General features: G+C 45.1%; 1 protein-coding gene across 1 annotated transcript in view; it reads left to right on the top strand.

The window, feature by feature from the left end:
• Positions 1-1,972: 1,972 nt before the first annotated feature.
• LOC126175808 (complexin) overlaps positions 1,973-19,271 on the top strand; it is a 747,913-nt gene continuing 730,614 nt past the window's right edge. Inside the window, exon 1 of the mRNA XM_049922797.1 lies at positions 1,973-2,110. Coding sequence (XP_049778754.1) covers positions 2,098-2,110 — 13 coding nt within the window. The 5' untranslated portion in view covers positions 1,973-2,097. The remainder of the gene's footprint in view (positions 2,111-19,271) is intronic.

Raw genomic sequence — 19,271 nt, 5'->3', positions numbered from 1 at the left:
TGCGCCTGTTGTGCTGTCGAAAATTTGGCTACTATCTACTTACGGCTATCACCGATTCTCATTTACTAGTGTGACATGGGGAGCGACTGTCTTCTATGAGATACGTGATCTCCGAGGCTTTACCTCGAATATTCCGGCAATTAACAATCAATATTTTGAGAATCTCTCACCGATTTATTACACAATCTGTTGAAATAACTGTTTTTTCTTAACCCTACTTTTGTAGTTGAGCTCTGAGAATTACGCTTAATTAAAAAAAATCATGTTTATTCAGTACTTAGCCTGGTACCTGAGTGGCTGTCGCTTACCTATCCAGGGTGATTTTGAAGTCCAACTAACACCAAAAAAAAAAAAAGCCCGCCCGGTTGCCCGTGCAGTCTAATGCACTGCTTTCCGGGCGGGAAGGAGCGCCGGTCCCCGACACGAATCTGCCCGGTGGATTTGTGTCGGGGTCCGGTGAACCGCCAAGTCTGTGGATTGTTTTTAGGCGGTTTTCCATCTGCATCGGTGAATGTGGGCTGGTTTCCCTTATTCCACCTCATTATGTCGACGATTGCTGTGCAAACAAGTTCTCCAGGTTCGCGTACACCACCATTACTCTACCACAGAACATAGGGGTTACACTCGTCTGTTGTGAGACGTTCCCTGGGGGGTCCACCGGGGGCTGAACTGCACAACCACCCTGGGTTCGGTGTGGGGTGGCGGAGGGGTGAAGTGGACTGTGATAGTCGTCGTGGGGTTGTGGACCACTGCGGATGCGGCGGGGACGGAGCCTCTTCGTCGTTTCTAGGTCCCCGGTTAACATAACATAACATAACACCAAAAAATCATAATGAAGAAAAGTCAAAGGAAGCCTGGATCGCTTTCTACTTTTATTCCGATTACTGTTTAGAATTCTAACGGAGTTTATCTTCAGGTACTGATATAATAAAAGATTAAACAGGTGAAGATTAGTCATTTGATGACAGAACACTAAGAAAAAGATTGCATACAAAAGTAGTGCGCAAATAAAAATGAAACATCAAATTTGATTCACAGTAATTACAGTATGATTATATGTATGTCACGTTACGATCAGCTGCGTACAATCCTACTCCTTTCTTCTCATTTAATAGATACGGGAAAAAGTTTCGAAAAGGTCTGAAATTATATGAAAGGAAGTCGCTAAGTGGTCTCATTCTCAAGTATTTAATTAATATAGGCAATTTGCGAACCATGAGGTATACAGCCTCATGACACGTACATAGTTTATAACTTTAAAACTTTATACGTTGTGTTAAATCATTGACACAAGATAATACCTCTTAAAGGGTAGACTATAACAGGTTTTTAAATTTTTAAACTCCTCTAATAATTGTATAAAATATTAAAATGACGTGTGTGTTGCCCCTGGAAGCCATTAGATGGCAACTTTCAACTAGCAACATGGAATAGTCTGAAGATTATCACTGGCAACAGTCGAGATCATTATTCCGACATAATTTAAAAAGTGAGAGGCGATATTTGTGTGGCTTTATTGTATTAAAATGATTACGGAGGTCTCAGACATGATTCTTCAGTTACGCCTGTCAGAGGCGACGGCTGCGGAATCCGCCAGCGCCAGCCGGTCCGCTACGCGTCCTCTCACGACGGCGCTTCGAGAGCGTCTGCCGACACCGCGCGCCGAGCGCCGACGGGGTGGAGCTTCGGGGCCTCCCCTGCGGCGTTCGGCAGCGCTCGGCTCTTTCCGTCGACAATGCGCATACGTAATAATCGATGCGCCATGCAGCGGCGCAGCGTCCCTCGTGGCGGCCGGGAGGGGGAAGCGGCCGGACAGCCCCCTTTCCGTATTTTCGCCACCCCCACCCTCCTAGTCGGGCGCGGGCCCCTAGCGTCGCGGCGGCGGCGATGCACTGTGCGTGCTGTGACGTCACGTGGTCGGCGGGGCGGCCCGCACGCAGCGACGCCAGGGGCAGGACGCGCCAGCCGGGCAGCCGACGTCGCCGCCGCCTCCGCCTCCACCGCACGTGCGGCCGCTGTGTGCGTGCGCCGAACCGAGCCGCGCCGATGCCCGTGTGAGAGGCACCGCGCACCGACAGTGGACAGCCGACACTCGTCATGGATATCTTAGGTAGGCTCAGCCACTTCTGTTCTCTCAGTTCGTGCCATAAGTAAGTGAACGCGTCTCTGCCAATACCGCATCTCGCTTTTTTGTGCGCTTCTTCAATGTACAACAATATCTCCAGTTACTTGCACTCGAACAAAACTTTTTACAATGAAATATCTGCAAGGAAGATAGCTGACATTACACTGGGACCTACTCAGGTACCCTAGAAACATTTAGCGGAATATTTCTTGTACTTGTATTCGAAAAAGGCCCATTATTATTATTGAACTTGAACCTTAACGATGTCTTGTAAAGTAAAACAGATTGATAGCTCGAGCAATTAGCTATGATCGAAATCCTGTCGCATATATGACTCTCAGTAGACATCATAATATAAGATATTGTCTGAATCCAAAAACAAAGCCATTTTCATTGGACCACCTTTTGTGGTTACAGAGAAAAATCCTAATCTGTAGTTTAGAAAATTATCTGCTTGGGTTAATTCAGCTGCCAGTGTCTTTAGTTTTTCTCCGTTTTACAGAACCGTTAATAATTTTTGAAAGTTTTTTTTGAGACGGAGAAGTTTCCCGCAACTTTTAGATTGTCCTTTGGATACTTCAACTATGTTTGTGAGTATAGCATGCATAGTTTTATTTTCTAAAGTAAGAGACGATGTTCGATAGTCATTAAGAAGTCAACATTTTACAAAATCAATTTTAAATATCGTAAAAAAAGTAATTGGAATGACGCTACATATATATACGGTGATATATGGGGTAATCGGATATAGGGTGTTTTTCAGAATTAAATACATTTGTAATTACGTAATAGTAACACGAACATCTTACAATATATTGGGCTTAGTAAATTTTACAAATTATGTATTGGTAATGACTAGCCTCCAAACAATACCTCTCAGCTTCGAGAAGAGCTCCGTAACAAAGTATATTTGATGAATGACCATAAATTTGTAGTGGTTCTGAAACATGAAGATAAATTTCAAAAACTGTGACAGAGTGTGTCTATTTCATGATAATACACTCGCCGTATTTTGCAAATAAATGCGTTACGATAATCTTACAAATTCTTTCATAATCATCGTAAGGTGAAATTATTATATTAGTTGACTTGGTTTCCGTAACCAGTACCCTCAGCACACGAGCCGCTATCCCTAATATATGTTTTCACCTCTGAATTGCAAGGTTAAATTGATTGGAACGAAAGAGCCTCTCCGTTGAGTTACGGTGGGCGAACCCTTTCATTCCGCACTGCGGGGTTCCGCTAATACCCCGTATCGATTTAATTAGCCGCTTGGGTTACAAGTTACTCCAACATTCGATTGGGAACTTAGGATAATATGGACACCAGAGAGGTAAAGTTTCCTCACACTGCATCAAGTAAACTTCCAGGAGAGACCAAATGAAGTACTAAGAGAGGTGAAGTTTCAGTACTTCTCCTCTGTGAATTATATATTTCTCAGCGGTGAATTTTTGTCGTTCCAGAAAATGAATTACAAGGTTTCTTAATTTTATTGGCCATGGATCTAAATCTATAAGAGCTACTATAGATTTTATTTTACTGAAGGTTAAGTTTTATACTAACAACGGTACTTTTTAATATTCGGTTATGACATCGTTTCAAGTATGTGCTGTACAATTGCAGCACACTACCAATACACAGCTTGAAATACTGTTGTCACTTACAAGTACTGAAGAGAGATCTTAGAGCAATAATTCGTACTGATGTTGTGCACAAGCACCAGGAATTTCAACTATTTGCTTCAAAAGCGTTCATTTTGAGACATAGTATCTCAGGTTTAATGTGGGTGGCATAATGCGATCTGCAGCAACCTAATTGATTCATTAACGGATGCCATTCATGGATGTGAGCCCCACAAATTTTTGTTTGTTTGCCATATTCCCTTTCGTCACAGTGCTAAGCTGTTTCATCGTATATCAAATTGTTACTCTTTGAATCGGTTTATATTTGTTATCTGACTCTCTCACATGTCTCAAATCGACCTAAGAGATTAATAAGAAATAAGCGCACTTATCTGCGCTATTTTATACGCTGCAGGAGAAGTCGTGTACCAAAGATCTCTGAACTGACAGAGGCGTAAAAAGCAAACAGAGAAAAATAACACAGAGACACTCTTAACGCAACACTTCTTGGCCACGCCCATCGAACGGGCGCGACAGACATTCGATCTGTAACCCGGTCGCATAGCGCAACTCCGGCGTACAGCTCATGGCGCCGAAGAGATAGCAGCGAGAACTGAGCACAAACTGTCTAAAGAATTTCCCGAAACGTATTAAAGTGTTGCTGGTATTTCGATTCTTATCGTTCTGGAAGTAGTTTTAGCTGACTTTGTGACGATGTAGTAAAAACTACACGAAAGACTGTAACGCCAATGCATATGGACAGTAATTTATGGTTTTTCGTTATATAATCCTTTTTTTACGATTCAAAACACCTTTCATACTTACTGATATGTCTGAGAACTCAACAGCTTTTTCATACAAGTAGTAAAACGCCACATCTAGCCACACCTGATGATAAAAATATCTTCAAAAGCATACACTGTGAGCAATATGTTATTGCTAGACTCTCGGCCAATTTGACCTGCATGTTTCATACATTTGTTCAATGACCACATTTGCGGAAGCTGTTGTTCACCATTCGCTTTCTCTTATGAATGCTAATGATTAAGCTGTGCAAGGGAGAGTGTGTCGACATTTGAAACGTACGAGCGAACCGGGAGAAGTGACACAATGATTAAGATGTAGAGTTCGTAATACTAATAATCACGTAACAGGAGTAAGAAGGAAGGTTAGAATGTTACATTTTAGCATCCCCTCTAGGGGCAGGTCATTTGAGGCGGAGCACTAGTTTGGACTAAAATGCCAGTAGTCCGTGACCTACACGCTCCGCTATTCGTCCTAGGTGATTTACGAAAATCACTGAAAACATAAATCACATAAACTGGGATTGCGACGCTCAAATATCTGTCCACCTGTCATGGTTTGATCTTTGTATGAATTCCCGAAATCTCAGACACTGGGATGTTTCACTTGATGAAGCCAGGGTGAATCGTTTCCCCAGTCCTGCTCCAGGTGAGCTACTGTTCAGTCTGAAATGACTTTAGTGTCAGAGACACGTCAGTTCCACCCTCGGTTCGAGAGCAGAACGCAAATACTGATAGAGTGTAACTTGTAATAGGACCTGGCAGGATTTTTAATTGATAGCAGAATGGTCCAGAAAAGGCAGAGTTTTGATTTCAAGTTCCAACCCAACGCATAGCTCTCAATCTTCAGTGACACTGAAATTCACTCCTACTTGTGTCTACTGAAGAGAACACATAGATGAAACATGCAGGTCGATTTGGCACTGTCCTAGAGCTGTGTGGTGATCTGAAAAAAAAACCTAAGTTTTTTCAAGGAATAATGTACTCGTCCACTTTCTGCGGCTGACGGTAAACTAATGAAACCGCAAGGAATATTCACACCGGTCATTCAGTTATCCCTTGTACTTGCACAGTGCTGCTACAGGAGAGTATATGTCAATTTTGCGTTACGGTTTTGAACAGAACTTGAGGATAGAAAGTGGGTTACCTAGTAAAACCTAATGGGTTCTATTTTAAAAAGAGTATATGCTGTTCATATCTTCCTAACGAAGAAAATTACAAAGAGGCTATCATGCTCATTAATGTCCCCCTGGTATCTAAGCAATAGTTGCATCACTCATTTCTTATTTGTCTTCTGGACGGAAAGTTGCCTGGCGTAGTCAAAATATATGGGACACACTATGCAAGATAGCCGTCTTCTGCTGTGGAATCGTAGAGGAGTACGTCTATAAATTAGGTCTTTCAATAGGGCCCTAGGATTTCTGGTGCCTCATATGAAAATAATATTGCTGAAAAAAGACAGATTGGTTGGTTGTTTTGGGGGAAGAGACCAAACTACGAGGTCATCGGTCTCATCGGATTAGGGAATGACGGGGAAGGAATTCGGCCATACCCTTTCAAAGGAACCATCGCGGCATTTGCCTGGAGCGATTTAGGGAAATCACGGAAAACCTAAATCAGGATGGCCGGACGCGGGATTGAACCGTTGTCCTCCCGAATGCGAGTCCAGTGTGCTAACCACTGCGCCACCTCGCTCGGTAAAAAGACAGAGATACGTAATCGAATCTAGTGACATTGCCATGTTGCAATCGAATCGAGTTACATTGCCATATTGTAATTATCATCAACCCTGAGCCTTCCTGTAATATGAATATCCAACGAGAAGGACTGAAGTGAAACGCGGACATCAAAGAGTCCTCTGTGACGGTGTTGCGTGATACATGCATAGCGTCAGTGTACTGGTAAGGCTCCTATGTCATAACAACATGTAATCTCCATGGCGCACCTTCCCACGCTGGTGTTGCATATAGCCGTCCGGTTTCCAGATACCTGGCGAAGTGCTGCAGTCGTTGTTTTCTATTGGAAATTTATATTCTCTTTCAGCTGTAATTAGTGTAATGTCAAGGTTCTTTAGCTAGAGGGCTTGTGCTTAAAAGGATTCTGTACCATTATCTTTAATTACAGAGCAGGTTCTGTTCGCTGCGATTTTTCCACCTATAGTCAATGTAGCTATAATTATTTTTCGTTTATCTTTCCACATACGGATATAACGAAGGTTACGTGAGAGGGAAAAAATATATATGAAGGAAATTTTCATTCTGTATAGGTTAATTATTGAGCCAAAAAATAGAAATTATAGGGAAACGATGAGACGCATACATGGTTAGGAACGACGCTATGTGACACATGACCTACGTACAATCACTGGATACAATACTTAGGACATGCCCATAAAAATAGATTATCATGAAACGACAATCGCACAGCACGTAAAGCACAGTAAGAAACGACGCTATCAGTTACATAGTTTTCAGTCTATTCACTGGAACGGGTACTTAGCAATCCCAGTGGACGCATTCATTGCCAGTGTTGATTTCAGCAGTTCCACACTCCTGACTCTGCAGAACACGTTTCGTTAAACCTTACGATTGCCTTACGTTGTGTCTCCCGTAGTCGAATAACCGTATTTGACTGTGCTGATACGTGGTGCGAGATGTATACAGCAGCTGGATGCCTGTCCGCCTATATGTCACGTAAGAATGGCAGATTAAATGTAAACCTCCAGACCTGAGACATAAAAGAGCAATACAATTTTGTTCCTCTCAAATAAATTTCGTCATATGTGTGTGTGTGTGTGTGTGTGTGTGTGTGTGTGTGTGTGTGTGTGGAAAGAGACATGAAAAATCACGACGGTAACGTTGACTATAAGTGGATAAATCGCTACAAACAGAACCTGCTCAGTAATTAAAGATAATGGTACCGATTCCTTATAAATACATGACCTCTAGCTAAGAAACCTTGACGTTACATCGACTGCAGCTAAAGCAGAATATAAACCAGAAGTCATCATAAAATGATGAACGTGAGCTATAGGTATTAATGTAACACAGTTAAAGACACACTCCTACCAAATACAAAATCACAAAGGGCTTTGTATATTTGGTTATATTCCTGAATCAAAGACCGGCTCTCATATTAGAAGAGACACCTTCGTTTTCACAGGATTTTGGAGTATGGGTTTTTCTTCGAAAAACTGGAAGGAAAACACGACGGACGTAGGGACTTCAGAACGTAAGTTACACATGTCGTCCCAAGTTAAAACCACTGCGCAACACAAGTGTCTCATTGCCCGAAGAGAGCTCATGTTCCAAGTCCCATTCATACACTTATGATGGGGTACAGATGACAGGTTGTTTTGCTCTTTCAAATAGTAGTTCTCGAGATTTACGTTTGGTGTGCCATTCTTAGGTCGCATTTGGCCGAACAAGAATCCAGCTAAGATACAGTGAGCGAATGAAATGCCGCTGAAACGAGAAACTTAGTCAAAATTCAAGGTACACGGGACGTATGATTCTTGTGGACAAAATGTCCAAATTGCACACAGATTTACTGCGAAATTCTGGCGGTATACGCACCAAGTACAATGTCAGGTCCAGCCGCAGTGAAATGCTGCGAGATATTTGACCAAGGCTGCACAGAAGCGAGTTATGCTAATCGGAAAGAAAGTAGGATCTCACACCACGCAATTTCCATCTTTTTTGGAAGCTGGCAGACCATTAGGGGATAAAGAGATTTTCAAGTGATGGGGCTCGTTGACACACCGGTTCTTGAATGGCTCCGTGACCAAGGAGCGAATGTTCATCGTCGAGGAATCGAGCGACTAGTAGAGCGTTGCGGCCGTTGCTTACAGAAATTTGCTGACTGTGTCGAAAAATAATATCACTTATCTGTGTCACACTCAGCATTCAATAAAAATGACATGACGAGCCATAATGTGCGTTACACCTGCAACACTCGCCGATATGATCATGTTAGTGCTTCATACTCCGAACTATGGTGGCTGCGGCCGGACAAATTGCGTGACTACCACACTCTATGTCTACTTCACCGAGTCCTCGGCGCGCAAGCACCCCAGTACCTTGCTTCAGAGATTAAAAACCTGTCATGCTATCATAATCGAAACGCGAGGTCACTCTTATCTGGTATCCTAACTGTGCCGACTCACAAAACAAAAACTTTTGCAAACTCCTTCTCAGTTGCCGCAGTACGCCTCTGGAACAAAGTGCCCCCTTACCTTGCGCAAAATTCAATCTCCTGATGCTTTTAAGAAGAAGCTGAAGCATTTCCTACTATCATCCTCATAACGTTCTCCACAAAATTAATGTACAAGGCCAATCCTCTCATCTGTCAAATAGCAAAGCTAGCGTCTCCTATCTTGCTCCTGAGATGCCTTCCTCTTCATCCACGCAATCTTCTTTTCCTTTATATTTTCCTTAATTATGTTTAATCATGCCTCTCTATTCCTCTCCTCCCTTCACCATCAGTCTCCCTCATACTCCCTGCTGCTAGCACTCCTTTCTAAAATTTCTCTCTTCAATAATGTCTAATTATAACAGTACTTATGATCTACGAATATAAACTCTATATGTATGTATTTTTCCAGGTGTGCCTTTGTAATTGTTTATTTCACTTTTTGTACTAGATGTAGTTTAATATGCCTACTAAAACATATGAATATAAAATAAGTAGAATGCCTGGTTAGATGTAAGAGAGGGCCTGATGGCCCTAATCTTGCCAGGTTAAATAAATAATAAACAAATAATGATGTGTAACTTATTACTTCAAGCCCCTTCATGCTTTCCAAAGTAAGTCTCTGTAGTCACCATAGAAATGTTATAATAGTTCCAGTCTGAGAACATAAGATAAACTTCCTCACTTTCTGTGAAAGTTCTCTGTACTAAAACGATGATATTAGATTAATGGCAATAATGTACGTCTCATACCCTTCTGGGACACTTACAACAAGTTGTTTGTCCAACCTGTGAGGAACTGACGTCATGCTGCAGTGACACTGAAATTTACAGAATGAATTTTCACCGAGCAGTGCAGTTTGCGCTGATGTGAATCTGCCTGGCAGATTAAACCTATGTGCCTTATCGAGACACGAACGCAGAACATGTGTCTTTCGTGTGCAAATCTTCTAAGTTGTAACATAGCGATTGTCTGTTGTGAACTGAGAAACGTCTGACTCTAACTAAACAACATTGTCAATAGCCTTAGAGCACTTGTAAGATATCATTGCTTGATTAAAATCAGGTTTCTCGCCAGTTATCTGTTTTACATTTTCTCAAAAACGAGAATCTTTCATATAGCTGTCACTCGCCTCTCATTGCCAGTCATACACAACACGAAAATGGGTGAAAGATCAATACTCTACGCACTTCGAAAGTTATATATGCGAATAAATGGTACGTTAATTGAGGAGCACTCCACAACCTCCTGCACGTAGATTATTTGCGCAATGTCTACACGAACTCGTAACATACGTCGTACCTTAATACATACAACGTCCATCCGCCTCAAAATCTGGTGTCTTATTGCCTTAACCGTTGAGCTACGTGCAGAGGTGAGGTCCATACGAGACACGTAACACGATATTCTTCAACCGACTGAGCTATCCATGCTCACCTCACGAACCATCGTCACGGTTTCGAAAGTAAGAGAGCTGCTGGCGGAAATAAAACTTTGAAGGCCGATCGTTAGTCGTACTCGGATAGCTCAATCTGTAGACCATTTCACCGCAAAAAGCAACGATTCTGGTTTCGACTACCAAACCGGCACACATATCTAATATTTAAAATTGGCTACGAGACATTCGGAACGAAAACAAAATGGTTCAAATGGTTCTGAGCACTATGGAACTTAACTGCTGAGGTCATTAGTCCCTTGAACTGAGAACTACTTAAACCTAACTAACCTAAGGACATCACATACATTCATGCCCGAGGCAGGATTCGAACCTGCAACCGTAGCGGTCGCGCGGTTCCAGACTGCATTGCCTAGTACCGCTCGGCCTCTCCGGCCGGCATTCGGAACACGTCGTTAGCGCAAGTGAGACTGTATCGTGCATTATCTCGCAGCTTTCCTGTGATTAACGAACTGCTTTCATGTTATCAGACGAGTTGTTGCTTCCGTTGTATTCACCATATTACGACGACCGACGGAGTAGTCTTCAGAAGATGCTGCCAATTGTGCAGTTATGTTTAAATTTAAACAAGGCTTGGGGTGCGTCAAACATGTTTTGAGTTCTCACCGGTTATCAGGATGTGATCAGAGCTGCGAAACGCTGTGTTGTATCCATTGACCACGAAGGCTCCACCCGTTACAGCAGAGTCTGCAGGGTTGCCTGCACAGCAGGCGCATGTTGCAGGCCACATGATATCCTACTAGCCATTAAAATTGCTACACCAAGAAGAAATGCAGATGATAAACGGGTATTCATTGAACAAATATATTATACTGGAACTGACATGTGATTACATTTTTACGCAATTTCGGTGCATAGATCCTGAGAAATCGGTACCCAGAACAGCCACCTCTGGCTGTAATAACGGCCTTGATACGCCTGGGAATTGAGACAAACAGAGCTTGAATGGCGTGTACAGGTACAGCTGCCCATGCAGCTTCAACACGATACCACAGCTCATCAAGAGTAGTGACGCTTGCAATGTGCGTTCACCGCGATGACGCCGAACACGTTTGCGAGCATCATGATGCTGTAATCAGAATCTGGATTCATCCGAAAAAATGACATTTTGCCATTCGTGCACCCAGGTTCGTCGTTGAGTACACCATCGCAGGCGCTCCTGTCTGTGATGCAGCGTCTAGGGTAACCATAGCCATGGTCTCAGAGATGATAGTCCTTTCTGCTGCAAACGTCGTCGAACTGTTCGTGCAGATGGTGTTGTCTTGCAAACGTCCCCATCTGTTGACTCAGTGATCGAGACGTGGCTGCACACAATCCGTTACAGCCATGCGGATAAGATGCCTGTCATCTCGAGTGTTAGTGATACGAGGCCGTTGGGATCCAGCACGGCGTTCTGTATTACCCTCCTGAACCCACCGATTCCATATTCTGCTAACAGCCATTGGATCTCGTCCAGTGCGAGCAGCAATGTCACGATACGATAAACCGCAATCGCGATAGGCTACTATCCGACCTTTATCAAAGTCGGAAACGTGATGGTACGCATTTTTCCTCCTTACACAACACAACAACGTTTCACCAGGCAACGTCGGTCAACTGCTGTTTGTGTATGAGAAATCGGTTGGAAACTTTCCTCATGTCAGCACGTTGTAGGTGTCGCCACCGGCGCCAATCTTGTGTGAATGCTCTGAAAAGCTAATCATTTGCATATTACAGCATCTTCTTCCTGTCAGTTAAATTTCGCGTCTGTAGCACGTCATCTTCTTGGTGTTGCAATTTTAATGGCCAGTAGTGTAATTTCGGCCCGACGTAGAGCAGACGCAGTGGTGAACCGGATGGAGCCGACTTCGTCGCACTGTATTGCTGCGCCGACAACATGGACGGAATCAGAGCATCGCTCTTCCGCTTCTGGCTGTCGAGTATTTATGGGGATGCACCAACCGACGACTGCAGAACGAGATGGAGAGTCAACTGGAGTTCAACTGGAGAGTCGGCAGGTCCACTGCAGGATGTCCGCCGCTCGTGGTCTCGCGGTAGCGTTCTCGCTTCCCGAGCACGGGGTCCCGGGTTCGATTCCCGGCGGGGTCAGGGATTTTCACCTGCCTCGAGATGACTGGGTGTTTGTGTTGTCCTCATCATTTCATCATCATCCAGGAAAGTGGCGAAATTGGGCTGAGCAAAGATTGGATAATTGTACGGGCGCTGATAACCACGCAGTTGAGCGCCCCACAAACCAAACATCATCATCCACTGCAGGATCGACATCCTGCCAGCTAATATGAAGATCGCTCACCAAATTCATAACCAAACGAATGTATTTAGATCTTCTTGGAAGAGTAACATAACCTGATTAAGACTTTGATACCAAGTTATTAGTAGACAAATATAGTGCCTTTCGTCGGTGGTGTTCAGAAGTCTGTCAACTACTCTTTGTACTTTAGTCAGTAATATACAGAGGGTACGTAACATAGTAAGAAACGCATGATTGAAAACAAGTGCATATGGTAGCCTAGACTGCTGGCGGCGTTTTTCTGATTGACCACGAACGTATCCTGTGTAATATCCTCAATATGTCCAAAGTGTCATTGGCGCTCATAAGACTGTTCTGTGTAATCGTGACTGCTTTATGTCAGAGCCAACTTGAAATCGAAGGTGGGCTTATTGTTGGTGCGCGTATGGTGCGTGCTTCATTAACAAATGGCTCTGAGCACTATGGGACTTAACATCTGTGGTCAGAAGTCCCCTAGAACTTAGAACTACTTAAACCTAACTAACCTAAGGACATCACACACACCCATGCCCGAGGCAGGATTCGAACCTGCGACCGTAGCAGTCGCGCGGTTCCGGACTGAGCGCCTTAACCGCGAGACCACCGCGGCCGGCACTTCATTAACAAAGGTAGCCGAGGTTTCAATAGGACATTACGGAGGGTTTACACTGCATGCAGGGAAAGCGGAACAACATCATCCGCTAAGTCATGCCGTGGACGGACCTGTGTGTTCAGCGAACGTCGCGGACGTTCATTGACGAGGATTGTGACAAAAATTGTGAGGACGACAGCCGAAAAGTCACTGGAGACCTGAATGTCGCACTCACGAAACCTGTCAGCACCGAAACTACACGAAAGAAGGTCCAGGACCAGGGAAATTCAGGGCAAGCTGGAATTCCATTACCACTCATTAGTGGGCCGGCCGGGGTGACCGAGCGGCTCTAGGCGCTACAAACTGGAACCGCGCGACCACTACGGTCGCAGGATCGAATCCCGCCTCGGGCATGGATGTGTGTGATGTCCTCTAACAGGAAACCGTAGTGCCGAAGCCATAAAACATAGACTAATGAGCAATGGAAGAAAGTCATTTGATTACAAGAGTCTTGTTTCACACTGTTTACAACTTCTGGAACAGCTTACGTCTCAAAAGCGAAACACGGCGGGGGTTCGGTGATTGTTTGAGCAGCCGTATCGTGGTTTTCCATGGGCCTCGTTGTTACTCTGCAAAGTCGCATTACTGCCAATGGTTATGTGACAATTGTGGTTGATCAGGTCCATCCTACGATACAAAACTTGTTCCTCAATGGTGACGCTGTGTTCGAAGACGACAGCGTCGTTGTTCACACATCTTGGATTCGTTTTGTGAGACAAGGATGAATTGTTGCATCTGCTCTGGCACACCACAGTCAGCAGATCTCAGTATTACTGAGTCTTTTTCATGTACTTTGGTGGCTTTCCGCTACTTTTGTCCACCACCTTTTTATTGTGAACTCATACAATATTTTATGCGTGACCCTCAATAAAGCGAATAGAATGGACATTTCCCGGAAAACTAGTGCAACCTCCAAAAAAACAAAACAGCGTCAAAGGGAGTGATGGGCATCGGGAGTCGAACTCGAGTAAAATGGTGGACGAAGCAATAATAGTTTACAGTCTGTTTGTCGTCCAGGCAGTGGACACATGAAGCAGCAGAATTTGCTCCATGCGATGACCATTGGGTCGGTACTTAAAATTTTGTGCTCGAAATGAAATCAACAACTTGACTGTCTCCTATGTGCTGGCAAATTATTGGTTATGCGAGCAGTTTTCATTTTTTTGTTTTTGTATTTATTGACCCTTGGGCTTACCGCTTCTCGTGGTCGTGCGGTAGCGTTCTCGCTTCCCACGCCCGGGTTCCCGGGTTCGATTCCCGGCGGGGTCAGGGATTTTCTCTGCCTCGTGATGGCTGGATGTTGTGTGCTGTCCTTAGGTTAGTTAGGTTTAAGTAGTTCTAAGTTCTAGGGGACTTATGACCACAGCAGTTGAGTCCCATAGTGCTCAGAGCCATTTGAACCCTTGGGCTTAACCATTTAGCCAGTGCATAGTATTTTTTTATATACAGCATAGTCAGTATAAATTGAATGAATACCAGTTAAACTTCATGATGCATTTAGTAGATTCATACTTTCAAAGCTATCCATGTATCACATCTTCTCACGCTGCACCCTTTGTGTCTGACTGGATATTTGCTTCGTGCAGAAGCACGGCAATACTGACATATTCCGTAGTGGACAGCTGCCGTAACGGGTCCTACCAGATTAAGGGTTCCTGCCCTGTTCAAGGCTCTGAGGAACTCGTGGCGAGTCTGTTGCCACGTCAAGATCTTAGTATCACGTGGTTGAGCTCTGCAATTTTAGTTGGGTGTGCTTCACAGTACCGAGGTAGCGGAGCTTTCATTCTATAAACATGTGAAGGATAACAGCCGTGGCCTCTTTTTAAAAAAAAATCTTTATTCATCAAAACCAATATCATACAAAGTAACCCACCACCTGAGACATTAGTTGGTCGAAGTTACATACAAAATTACAAATTTTCAGCAGCATTTACCAAGACTCTACTTATTGTTAGAGTCAGCTACGGGATGGGAGGTTAGTTACTGTATGGGTATTCCTACTATTTGACCTACTGTTAACCTACCATGCTTTCTACTCTATCCTACTCTACTAACAACTACATCCTGCAACGTTACAAGTGTGCCAGCAGAATACAAACCTACTATCTCTAGGCCGTGCCCACCGAGCTAATCCCAATGGGCGTACCCCTGGCACTGGACTGGCCTTAACTGGAAACCATTCCAGGTCTTCTTGAAATATCCTACTATCTATTTCCTACCAGTAATTTTATCTACTAAGTCATAATCGGTGTGCTGTGTCTATAGTCGGTAAGTTCGCACCCTCCCCGTAGTCCTGGACGCGACGGATCCCGATCGTCACGGCGGTCGGCCAGTACGCATCCTGACGGAATGGGATGGTACGTAATGTCACGTTTTGGCACTTTCGTTACTCTATCTCCCTACTATATTCTCTCAGGACTTTGGCGGATACCACGCTGGCTAATTTATCGATGATAATAAAGGTGACTGGGTTCCTAATTACATGGAAGGTATCTGCATTTGGCAGTGACTTCCTTAACTCAGCGGCAAAGTCGTCGAAAATGGGACACTCGTAGACCACGTGGTCCGGTGTGCCTATCCCGGCACCACAGTCAAACGAGGGTGTCGCTCTTTTCCCTAACGGCAGATATATTCCGGGTACGGTCCATGCCCTGTGAGGAAGTGCAGCAGTCCCTTACTAGGCTGAAAATGCTTCATTCTCAATCGTTCTTCGATGTTTGGTAATAGTTGGTGTGTTCTTCTCCCTGTCTCATCCCCATCCCAGATTTCTTGCCAAAGCCCCATCCCCCTTCTTTTGATTGATGGTTTATCCCCCACTCTGACCCCTAGCCGGCCGCGGTGGTCTAGCGGTTCTGGCGCTGCAGTCCGGAACCGCGGGACTGCTACGGTCGCAGGTTCGAATCCTGCCTCGGGCATGGGTGTGTGTGGTGTCCTTAGGTTAGTTAGGTTTAAGTAGTTCTAAGTTCTAGGGGACTTCTGACCTAAGATGTTGAGTCCCATAGTGCTCAGGGCCATTTGAACCATTTTGAACCACTCTGACCCCCATAATGTCCCCGGTTTTTTCAGTCTGCCCCGTTTTTACCCAGTACCATGCGGCCTGCTCCCTGATTTTTACATCCAGGGGGCACAGCCCCATGAGAATCAACAACGCTCCCCCAGGACGTGTACGGTAGGCACCGACTGAGCGCAGTAGCATGTTCCGCTGCACTCTCCTCGCGGCCATAGTAGGAACGACCCTCGTGAGCCTGTGAGCCCAGACTCCGGACCCGTAGCCCACGATGGAGGCGAGGATTGTGTTGTGGTACAACTTGATGAGGTTTGGTGGGAGATGAAATCGCCTATGTCCTATCGTAATGAGGTCATTTAGTACCTCTAGTGACCTATGTGTTGTGACTTCAATGTGCCGGGCGAAGCTCCATTTCGCATCTAGTGCTACTCCTAAGTATCATGCTTCCCGACGACGTATTACTGGTGTGCCATCTATCCTGACTGTAGCGTTTCTGCCCGATTGGTCTTTTAAGGGTAAGTAGGTGAGATCTACCACGTCTGTGAGCATACTCGAAGAAATTGCGTCTTTACAAAAAAAAATGGTTCAAATGGCTCTGAGCACTATGCGACTTAACATCTGAGATCATCAGTCCCCTAGAACTACTCAAACCTAACTAACTAGGTCAGGACATCACACATCCATGCCAGAGGCAGGATTCGAACCTGCGACCGTAGCGGTCGCGCGGTTCCAGACTGAAGCGCCTAGAACCGCTCGGCCACAACGGCCGGCGCGTCTTTACACCAGCAGCGTAATCTGTACGTGTAGTGTAGTAAGGTCGGCCGTAAACCACACTTTGTTTCGCCAGGTGATCCATCAGGTTGTTGCATGAGACGCCGTGCGTGGAGCTGGATGCCCGCTGGGCAGAAGAGCGCTCCTCTGGACGGGGCGGTCCCGCCCTTGTTATGTGGAGTGGTGGGTCTCGGACCACGTGCCGCGGTTGTGTCCCGGCGACCCCGGCCGCTCTTCCGCTTTCTGCGCCGCCTTCCACTCCTAGGCGACGTCGCGTCGCCGGCAGTCCACGCCGCCCCACGCCACGCACTTTGGCCGTAAGCGCCGCACTGCGCCTGTGGGCCGCTCCGAGCCGAGGCCGTGAATTCAATTTGGCGCTGGATGTGGGAGGCGGGGGTGCGAGGGGTGGGGTGGGGTGCTGTGGGTGCCCTCAAAGGGGTGGCCAGGGGAGGGGTAAGGGGCGTGGCCACTCGATATCCTGCGCGGCGCTCCCCACGTCTTGATTACTACACCGACGGCTGCCAAGGCTCCGCTCTGACTTATCGACCCGCCAATAGCAGGAGCACTCAATAAGTAAAGAGGCACGGGACGCTAAAGACGGAGTGTTGCCGTTTAAACGTCTTTCGATATCGAAGTCATTAGAGAAACAGCTCTGGCTATGCTAGAATCGCACGGAGGTCGCCTGAAGTGATTTAGAGAAATCGTACAGGTCCTAAATCAGAATAACAAGATTTGATTTGGGGTCCCACATTTTATATTAGTTTACACTACTGGAAAATGCGCCAGATAGATTAAAATGGAATAAAAATTTCCTATTTGAATAGAAAAGGTTGTGGATTGCAAGGGAAGTTTAGTATCGTTGCGGGACTCGGATTTACATATCGAGATGAACGCAAGAGCGTTGGCCACCCAGAGCAGGCGGCGTAGACTTCGCTTCACTTAGCTAGACCCTCTGCGGCCTAAAATAGAAGGAAAGCCTGCGCGCTTTCCTCGTTCAGTTGCGTTCTACATCAGCGTCTATTTGAATACTCCACAATTCACACTTAAGTACCTGGCAGAGGGTTGTTCAAATTACCTTCAGACTATTTCTCTCTCCGTTCCCCTCTCTAAAAGAGCATGGGAAAAATGAACTCTTAAATCTTTCTGTACTTGCTCTGGTTCCCTTTGTTTTCTACAACTACATCTACATCCATACTCCGCAAGCCACCTGACAGTGTGTGGCGGAGGGTACTTTGAGAACCTCTATCGGTTCTCCCTTCTATTTCAGTCTCGTATTGTTCGTGGAAAGAAAGATTGTCGGTATGCCTCTGTGTGGGCTCTAGCCGCTCTGATTTTATCCTCATGGTCTCTTCGCGAGATATACGTAGGAGGGAGCAATATACTGCTTGACTACTCGGTGAATGTATGTTCTTGAAACTTCAACAAAAGGCCGTACCGAACTACTGAGCGTCTCTCCTGCAAAGTCTTCCACTGGAGTTTATCTATCATCTCCGTAACGCTTTCGCGATTACTAAATGATCCTGTAACGAAGCGCGCTGCTCTCCGTTGGATCTTCTCTATCTCTTCTATCAACCCTATCTGGTACGGATCCCACACTGGTGAGCAATATTCAAGCAGTGGGCGAACAAGTGTTCTGTAACCTACTTCCTTTGTTTTCGAATTGCATTTCCTTAGGATTCTTCCAATGAATCTCAGTCTGGCATCTGCTTTAGCGGCGATCAACTTTATATGATCATTCCATTTTAAATCACTCCTAATACCTACTCCCAGATAATTTATGGAATTAACTGCTTCCATTTGCTGACCTGATATAGTGTAGCTAAATGATAAACGATCTTTCTTTTTATGTATTCGCAGCACATTACACTTGTCTACATTGAGATTCAATAGCCATTCCCTGCACCATGCGTCAATTCGTTGCAGATCCTCCTGCATTTCAGTACAGTTTTCCGTTGTTACAACCACTCGATATACCACAGCATCATCCGCAAAAAGCCTCAGTGAACTTCTGATGTTATCCACAGGGTCGTTAATGTATATTGTGAATAGCAACGGTCCTACGACACTCCCCTGCGGCACACCTGAAATCACTCTTACTTCGGAAGACTTCTCTCCAATGAGAATGGCATGCTGCTTTCTGTTATCTAGGAACTCTTCAATCCAATCACACAATTGGTCTGATAGTCCATATGCTCTTACTTTGTTCATTAAACGACTGTGGGGAACTGTATCGAACGCCTTGCGGAAGACAAGAAACACAGCATCTACCCGGGAACCCGTGTCTATGGCCCTCTGAGTATCGTGGACGAATAGCGCGAGCTGGGTTTCACACGATCGTCTTTTTCGAAACCCATGCTGATTCCTACAGAGTAGAT

The sequence above is a fragment of the Schistocerca cancellata genome, chromosome 3 (genome assembly GCF_023864275.1).
Source record: "Schistocerca cancellata isolate TAMUIC-IGC-003103 chromosome 3, iqSchCanc2.1, whole genome shotgun sequence".
In the NCBI taxonomy this organism is placed as follows: domain Eukaryota; kingdom Metazoa; phylum Arthropoda; class Insecta; order Orthoptera; family Acrididae; genus Schistocerca; species Schistocerca cancellata.
The sequence above is the reverse complement of the archived record's forward strand: the minus strand, read 5'-3'. Positions and strand labels throughout refer to the sequence as shown.